The sequence below is a fragment of the Colobus angolensis genome, unplaced genomic scaffold (genome assembly GCF_000951035.1).
Source record: "Colobus angolensis palliatus isolate OR3802 unplaced genomic scaffold, Cang.pa_1.0 Scaffold452, whole genome shotgun sequence".
Taxonomy (NCBI): domain Eukaryota; kingdom Metazoa; phylum Chordata; class Mammalia; order Primates; family Cercopithecidae; genus Colobus; species Colobus angolensis.
In genome coordinates, this window is record NW_012117955.1 from 643,471 (window position 1) to 652,923 (window position 9,453).

Below are 9,453 nucleotides of genomic sequence, written 5' to 3' on the forward strand. Positions count from 1 at the left end.
GTTACCCAGGATGGTCTCGATCTCCTGACCTCGTGATCCACCCGTCTCGGCCTCCCAAAGTGCTGGGATTACAGGCTTGAGCCACCGCGCCCGGCTCCAGTGCCACTTTCTTAAGATGAACATGTTAGCAGTTTTTCATGAACCCTTCCTCACTTTCCTCTATCTGTGTGTCATCAGATATGTTGACAGTTCTTTGTCCATAGTGGGGGGTTCGTCTGTCTTTTCTTCTCTATTTAGAAAATGGTATCATAATTTAATTACTTCTCTAGAAGCATTAATTCTCAATTTCATGTAGTTCACTGGATTTCTGTTGTTTTTTTTTCTTTTTGTCTGTCACCCAGGTTGGAGTGCAGTGGTGTGATCCTGGCTCACTGCAACCTCAGCCTCCCGGGTTCAAGTGATTCTCCTTCCTTAGCCTCCCAAGTAGCTGGGACTACAGGTGCCCTCCACCATGCCTGGCTAATTTTTGTATTTTTAGTAGAGATGGGGTTTGCACCATATTGGCCAGGCTGGACTTGAACTCCTGACCTTGTGATCCACCCGCCTCGGCCTCCCAAAGTGCTGGGATTACAAGTGTGAGCCACTGTGCCTGGCCTGGATTTCTTTTTTTGATAAAGTACAACCAATCATTTTCTGCCTTTTTCATACTGTCAAAATGTTTATTGCATAACATTATTTATAATAGCAAAAAATGTCAGTCAACCAGACCCTCCAACAATAGAACCGTTAAAGCATGCATGTTTGTTTTGCAGATTGGAAGGATAACAACAAAATGTTCATATGGTTGCCTTTGGGTGATTGGTCAGATTATGAACTATTTACATGTTTGTATTTTTAATTTTCCATTTTTTTGGGACAACAATAACATAATGTTTTAAGCAAAATAAAAGTAACTGGTCAGCTACTACTAATAGTAGGTGTCAAGTAGTTTATAAATATGCATAGCCTTAATGTTAACTAACATATCCAGCCAACCTGTGCTCTGTGTGTTGATCTTAGTAGGAAACAGAGCTACCTTTCCTCTCTCCTCTTTCAGCTTTTCATTCACAATTGAGTCATAAGCCAAATGTACTTCTGACTTAACCTTAAGAAGTAGCATTTATTTTAAAGTATTAGGTTTGTCAGAATCAGAGTTTAGTTTAATTATTATTAATTTGCTACGGATATTTAATAGGAACAAAAAATCTGCCAGCGTTATGATCAGCTCATGGAGGCATGGGAGAAAAAAGTGGACAGAATAGAAAATAATCCTCGGAGGAAAGCTAAAGAAAGCAAAACAAGGGAATACTATGAAAAGCAGTTTCCAGAAATTCGAAAACAAAGAGAACAGCAAGAAAGATTTCAGCGGTAAGTTGTTAGATGTTTAATGACTGTGATATTTTTCTTCAAATATTTATTGTTTCTTGAAACTGATCATGAAGAAAGTTTATAAAGAACTTTTATGTTTTGGACACATAGAGGGGAACAACACATACTGGGGCCTATCGGAGGGTAGAGGGTGGAGGATGGAAGGAGGAAGAGGGATCAGGAAAAATAACTAGTGGGTACTAGGTTTAACAGCAGAGTGACGAAATAATCTGTACAATAGATCACTAAGACACAGGTTTACCTATATAACAAACTTGCGCATGTACCCACGAACTTAAAAGTAAAAAGAACTTTTATGTTGAAAAGAAAAGTTTATTATCAACCAGTAAACATTGTGTCTTAGTAAATTTAATTTTTTGTATTATCCTGTTGAATCTAAATATGTGATTATTTTGAAATTAATTCTGAAGTTCCTAAAAATATTACATCCTTTGGAAATGACAGTGAACAAGAACAGACCTAAATATCCTTTAGTCCTTCATTACCAACATATTCAAACTATATTCAGTTGATGGCCAATTAAGAAATTCTTTGATAGATTCTGATTTGTTTTACTTTTAGTGAACAGGTATTTTACAAAGATTTTAAAAGCATTAGTTTTCTTTTTTTTTGTTTCACGTAAGAGTCATGTATGGAAGCCCCTTAACTCACAATTAAATTTTTGTGAGGGATGTTGATTGAGTTTTTTCTCTCCTTTTAAAAATGTTTCATGTGTTTTTCTAAGTCTACTACAGGACATACAAAGACTGCCATTTGAAATGGAAATGGCATCAGTAACTGTGATTTTCCAGAAGTTTTCCCTAACTAGTTCTGCCATTTGAACTTGAACATGTAACCTTCAAATCTCAATCATAACATTTAAATTGTTGTTAATAGGTGACACAAACATATTACTTAAAAGTATATATTCAATAGTATTTCACATTTCTTCTCTTTGTTAAAAAAATTCCATTCAGAAAAGTAATCTATAGTTAATTTAATTGATGTGTCTTCTTTGTATAAGGCCTTTAAATATATTTTTAATTTCTTCCTCATGTTTAGAGTTGGGCAGAGAGGAGCTGGTCTTTCAGCCACCATTGCTAGGAGTGAGCATGAGATTTCTGAAATTATTGATGGGCTCTCTGAGCAGGAGGTAAGAAAATTTAATTCAAGTTAATTCATTAATTATTAAAGCATTTTAATTCTGTAGACTAGGAGCTAAGGGTTTATTTGTATGTAAATGTGGGAACTTTATTGAGTGCTAAAGTTTAGACTGTGTCAAAGATTTGAGGTGTCTATTAAAGGGTTTTTAAATGAGGCATTCACACGAGCATACTGGAATTTTACAAAGATGGCTTTGGCAGCAAGGAGACCTGGAGAGAAGTGAGGAGGCTGTTAGGATAAAACTAAGGTTCTGAGTCAGGGCAACAGTTGTAGGGATGTGTAGGAGAGTGTAATAGAAAGGTAGAATGGACAGGCCAAGATGGATGGGATGTGGGAGATAAGAAAGAGGAAGAATAGAATGTGACTCCCTAGTTTCTAGGTTAGAGGACTAAGCTGGTGGTGCCTTTTCCTAAAGTGGCAAAGGAGCATGTATTTTACAAATGGCAGTATATTCTTCAAAGGGTGTTGTCTAGCAGGTATACCTGGGATATAGTTGAACTGGGAATGGTTAGATATCAGAGTCATCTGTATGCAGGTGATATAGTCCCAGACAAGTATGGTAACATGAAGTGAAAGGGACCGGTGAATGAGAATATAGAGATTAAGTTTATATATGGAAGAGATTCATCTATGAACAAGAATGTTTCATCCATGAAGCAAAAATTTCACTAATTTTTAAGGTGAAGATATTCTTTTGTAGCAAGTGGCATTACTTTGTTTTTCAAGCGTTTCCTTTGCCTGTATAAAGAGCAGAATTAATAAAATTATGACACAGGTAGTAGAGACCAAGGTATACGTTTGACAAATATATCTTCAGACCCAAAAGCAGTATTTCCTCCTTTGTGAAGCTTCCCCACTCACTTTCCCAAAACAGAACTCAATGTCTAGTTAGTCTCAGTTTACATTTATTTCTATTGTGTTTCTGTTCAATAAATATTTATGATCAGCTAAAGTGTTGTCTTCATGAGTGCAGTTACTATAAACCTTTGGGTCAGGCTATCTTTGAGTTCCTGGTGCCTACTGTTTAATTGAATATTAATAAATAAATGCAGAATAAGAATAAATTTCCATTTCTTACATTGAGTCTTCTTAGCTGTGTTCAAACTCTCAAGATTGTTCCAAAAGCCATCTAGTATTGACTGAGTTTTGCTAGTTTTGATTTTATTATATGGCTTTTCTTTTTTTTTCTTTTTTATTATACTTTAAGCTCTAGGGTACATGTGCACAACGTGCAGGTTTGTTACTATATGGCTTTTCTTAAACCTCATCTCAAAATTCTAAGAGTCTTGTTTATTTGAAGTAGTGTCCTTAAGTAATGATCAAAGATATTTTTTACAATGCTTTATACTTCAAAATAAATGTTAAGTGTAAATAAATATATTTTTGAAGACTTAAATATACAGTTAATACTCGATTTGCAAAATTAAGTGAAGTAGATTTAATCTAAAATGTTGAATAATTTAGAAATACTTAGATAAGTAAAATTCCTGTTTATATACTGCTTAGCCCATTTAGAAGTAAAAAGCAGTGTCATGAATTCCTCTGCTGTACCCTTTACTACTACTTAACCTAGCCAGTTTTTTTTCTCCTCTTTCTATGGGTATTATTGGTTTAGGTTGTGGTGGACTAACTACATCTTTGGTTTTTTGAGGGGTAGTTACTACTTAAAATTGCCAATTGTGATAAGCACCTCATATGCATTACTTAAACTATGAAAATTCTGTGAAGTGGAGGCTATAATTAATGGCTGTTTTGCAAGTTAGGAGACTAAAGCCCAGCTGCAAGTTAAATAATTTGCCCAAGATCACAAATTAATAAATAGTGAAGCCAGATACTCAACCCAGGCAGTCTGACTCTGGAACTGTGTGTTCTTTTCCGTATCTATATTCAATCAAGTCTATTCTTTCTACAAATATTTATAACCTATTATGTGCCAAACTTTCCTTTAAGCATTGAGAATACAGTGGTGAATTAAACTGTCAAGTTGCTTGATCTCATGAAAAATTACTTGCAGTAAGTTTTCCTCTAGGATGAAAAAATAGCCTGTTTGTACAGAGTTTGTCTTTGTGTTGATATATGTTATAGGGTTCTATCAGTATTTGATTATGATACCCTGTTTTGCATTCATAACTAAATAAAAGTATATAGTATGTTCTTATAACTTACTGTGTTTCAGAATTCTAGTTAAACTAGCCCTGGAGGAGGTAGAGAACTGTATAAACTATATCTCAGAGTTCCTTGATCCATATTACTTCTCAGATTGTTCTTACACTAATCAAAATAGACTTTTACAGGTGGTTTTTCTTTCCTTTCTTATTTCTGATATTCTCCTTTCCCAAAGAGAGGATTCCAAGGTGATTTTTGGTGCACTGAAATACATAACCCTTTAGGGGCAATTACAATATTTAGTCACAGAGGTATATCCCACACTCAAGCTTTTCAGTGCATTGTTACGTGATTTCAGGATCTTAGCCATTTCTAGAGACACCTCTGAGTTATTGGTGTTCCGGAGCACACCAGCTTCACTGTGTCCAGATTCCCGGAGATGTACTTCTTTTGGAATACATTTATGATGTTATCATTGCTAAGTTTTATCTCAGGCCTTAAATACATACTGCACATAATATTGCATAATATCAGGACAAGTGGATTTTTCTTTTTCTTTTTCTTTTTCCTCCTCTCCTCTCCTCTTTTTTCCTCTTCCTCTTCCTCTTCCTCTTTCTCTTTCTCTTCCTCTTTCTCTTTCTCTTTCTCTTTCTCTTTCTCTCTTTTTTTTTTAAGATAGGAGATAGGGTCTTACTCTGTCACGCAGGCTGGAGTGCAATGGTGTGACTGTGGCTTGCTGCTTCCTCCACCTCCCGGGCTCAAGTGATCCTCCCACCTCAGTCTTCTGAATAGCTGGGACTACTGGTACACCACTACTTCCAGCTAACTTTTTGTTTGTTTGTTTGTTTGAGACGGCATCTTGCTCTGTCAGCCAGACTGGAGTGCAATAGCACGATCTTGGCTCGCTGTAACCTCTGCGTCCCAGGTTCAAGTGATTCTACTCCCTCAGCCTCCCAAACAGCTGGGACTACAGGTGCATGCCAACACACCCAGCTACTTCTTGTATATTTAGTAGAAACAGGGTTTCGCCATGTTGGCCAGGCTGGTCTCAAACTCCTGACCTCAGGTGATCTACCTGCCTTGGCCTCCCAAAGGAGTGGGATTACAGGTGTGAGCCACCCCACCCGGCCTCTCACTTAGCTAATTAAAAAAAATTATTTTGTAGAGATGGGGTCTCACTATACTGCCTAGGTTAGTCTTGGACTCCTGGGCTCAAGCAATCCTCCTGCCTTGGCCTCTAAAAGTGCTGGGATTACAAGCGTGAGCCACTGTGCCCAGCAATTTTTCATTTGTTTTGTAGCAGTATATTCAAGAGCTTTAAAACATAACCACTTACTCTATATTGCTTTTAAAATTACCTCTAAAGTATATGATTGAAATGACATTCAGCTCTTGGAATATGTAACCATTATTTTTACAATGACAAGTAAATCTCTGTTAAATTTCTTTATTTGCTCTTTGATTCCATGAGGAAACATCTGTAAGCATCTAAAATTAGTTTATGTATTGAGGTAATTTCAATCTAATGTGTAATTTCAATCTAAACACTGTAGTGTTGAAACTGATTGAGAGTGTCCCAGGAAATTAGAGACTGTGTAAGGACTTGACTATTAGGCAGTATCCACTTTTATGAGGAAAATTTTTAGGGAAATACCTTTTCTTATACTTGGGTAAATACTTGTAATTTGGGTAAAAGTTTTTAAATAGAAGTTTGTACTTACAAATTTCCTCAGTTAAACTTTGGGAAAAATAAATTCTACATGTGTAACAATGTTTTAGTTGAAACAAGCTTCATTTCTAAGAATAACAGCTTTAAATTTTCAGTGGAAAGATGATGTAAAATTAGCAAGAAGCATTTAATAGTAAAGTGAATGTAACTTAAAATCACTGACTTAAATTTTGATGCCTGTTTGCTTATTTTTCTATTTATTCTCTAAAATGATGGTAAAAGTTGTTCTCTAAAATGATGTTGAGATTTTTAAAAATGAGACTAATATGATAATTAAATGCTCCATAAGGTCACCACTTCAGTGAACTTGACATTACTTTTTATCTTCCAGGTCTAAAATTTTATTATGTTAAGTATCAGCTTAGTTTAAGAAAAGAGTTCTTCTCAAAGGATTGGATTATTTAAAAAGTGACATGGATATTCTCTGCCTCTGTAATTCATACAGTGAATATTTATTAGACATATGAGTAATTATCATATGTTAGATGCTGTGGTATACACTGCTGTTGTTATTAAACTGCACACATGGGTTTTTAGTATATATTAAGAGCTTTGGTCCATGGCCCTCCTTAAATTTCTAGTTTATGTTTTATTCTAAGTAAATTGTATTTTTTTTCCAGAATAATGAGAAACAAATGCGGCAGCTCTCTGTGATTCCACCTATGATGTTTGATGCAGAACAAAGACGAGTCAAGTTCATTAACATGAATGGGCTTATGGAGGACCCTATGAAAGTTTATAAAGATAGGCAGTTTATGAATGTTTGGACTGACCATGAAAAGGAGATCTTTAAGGACAAGTAATTTATATTTTAAATTATTCTCTAATAGACGTCTACATAAGTTAGTAAAAAGTATTTGGCATTTACTTGTAAATTGAACTGTTTTCACAAAAACTTGGTCCCATTTTGGCGTTTGAATCAATACTGTGAAAAGTAGAGAATATTGATCTTCCTGTAAGTTTATAGGTGGGAAGAGAGGTAACAGATAAGAACTGGGGTTATGAAGTCATGTTAAGAGTGGTTTCCAAACTTGGGTGCTGTCTGAACTTTTAGGGAGCTTTTATAAAGTACAGATTTCTGTGTGTTACCATAGACCAATCATTTCCTGGTATATGGTGCCCAGAAATCTGTGCCCTTTAAAAGTCTCCAGTGATTCTACGGTTGTTCCTCAGATTGGCAGTTAGAAAGCCCTATACATAGTATTTCTTTTCTGTTTTTTTTGAGACAGAGTCTCGCTCTGTCGCTTTAGCTGGAGTCCAGTGTTGTGATCTCGGCTCACTGCAACCTCTGCCTCCTGGGTGCAAACGATTCTCCTGCCTCAGCTTCCCGAGTAGGTGGGACTACAGGCATGTGCCACCATCCCTGGCTAATTTTTGTATTTTTAGTAGAGATGGGGTTCTGCCATGTTGGTCAGGCTGGTCTTGAATTCCTGACCTCAAGTGATCCACCTGCTTCGGCCTCCCAAAGTGCTGGGATTACAGGCGTGAGCCACCACGCCCGGCCTATACATAGTATTTTTTTTCCCAGTTTTTCTTTTTTAGTTGCTGAAATGTTTGTGTGCGAGTGTGTTTTTGTTTTCGTTTTCACTCAGGTTTATCCAGCATCCTAAAAACTTTGGACTAATTGCATCGTACTTGGAAAGGAAGGTAAGACATGGTTTGCATTGGGAATGTTTGTAGGTTTGTGATGGTTGTTACTTTGAAATTCTTGTGCTCTGACACACATGAGTAGTTAACTAGAACCGATTTTAAAAAGACCTTGAAGAGTCTCATGTGATTAATACAGTGATTATTATAACAGAAATCTTAACACAGAACACAGAACTAAATGGTTAATGAAAGATGACCTGATTTTTATTTCCCTGAAAACACATAGATTATAATGCTTTTAGAGCCTCATTAAATTTCTTATTAAAATATCAGTCTTGTGCTCGCTTCAGCAGCACATAATACTAAAATTGGAACGATGAAGAGATTAGCATGGCCCCTGCACAAGGATGACAGGTAAATTTGTGAATCATTCCATATTTAATATAAAATTAATTTTAATGTTTTTGGACAAAATATTTAAAGACATTTTTAAAATTTACATATATGTAGGCAGAAAGGAAATTTACTTATTAATAAGAAAATATTTGAATGTTTCTGATAGTTCCTGGCATCTTTCACATAATTTGGATTAACAACTGTAACTGTCTGTTAAAATAGTAGGTAATGTAAATAGTTTTAGAGCCTAGATATGCCTTAAAATGCTAGCAAAGTATCTTGTTCTTTTTCTTTAATTTGTACTTTGAGAATACCAGAGATTTTCCTTGAAAGTAATATTTAATTTAAAAAAATTTTTATTTCATTGGATCCTCAAAAATAATTGTTTTGTTTCTTACAGAGTGTTCCTGATTGTGTTTTATATTACTATTTAACCAAGAAAAATGAGAATTATAAAGCTCTAGTCAGAAGGAATTATGGGAAACGGAGAGGCAGAAACCAGGTGTGTTTTCTTACTGTATGGAAGGTATTTCAGGATTGGAGGAAATAGGCAAGCAAAAAGTGTTACAACAGAAGTCCTGCCCTCAGTGTGTAGTTTAAACATTGATGTTTCTGTTAAATTAATGAGGATGTTGTAATTATTTTGAAGTTTTATATATATATATTTAATGTATTATATCTTGTATTTCAAATATACTTTGAGTTTCTAGTGTGATAAAATTAGTTAGAAAAGTTTTATACCTTTCTGTCATCTGAGTCATGCATTTCAGTGTCAGCAATAATCATGTAATTAAATATGAAACCATTAATACTTTTAATACACTATCTCTAGCCAGTCTGTTTATCTGAGGAGGGGTCAGGTAGAGTAAGGGAGAGATATACAACATGGTACCTTGGTTAGGGATTCTTTGCAAATCCTGGAACCTGATTTTGTTTCATATTAACTTCATTTGTGGAGTTTAGATAATTTAATTTCTTCTTCTTTTTTTTTTTTTTTCTGAAACAGAGTCTCACTCTATCGCCTAGGTAGGCTGGAGTGCAGTGGTGCTATCTTGGCTCATTGCAACCTCCGCCTCCCAGGATCAAGCGATTCTCCTGCCTCAGCCTCCCGAGTAGCTGGG

General features: G+C 35.5%; 1 protein-coding gene across 2 annotated transcripts in view; it reads left to right on the forward strand.

Annotated features, from left to right (window-relative positions):
* Window positions 1-9,453, forward strand: part of NCOR1 (nuclear receptor corepressor 1) — a 190,811-nt gene that overhangs the window by 71,491 nt on the left and 109,867 nt on the right. For both annotated transcript variants that reach the window (XM_011957971.1, XM_011957970.1), the window contains 5 exons: window positions 1,175-1,347; window positions 2,410-2,500; window positions 6,967-7,145; window positions 7,939-7,993; window positions 8,733-8,834. In XM_011957971.1, coding sequence (XP_011813361.1) covers window positions 1,175-1,347; window positions 2,410-2,500; window positions 6,967-7,145; window positions 7,939-7,993; window positions 8,733-8,834 — 600 coding nt within the window. The remainder of the gene's footprint in view (window positions 1-1,174; window positions 1,348-2,409; window positions 2,501-6,966; window positions 7,146-7,938; window positions 7,994-8,732; window positions 8,835-9,453) is intronic.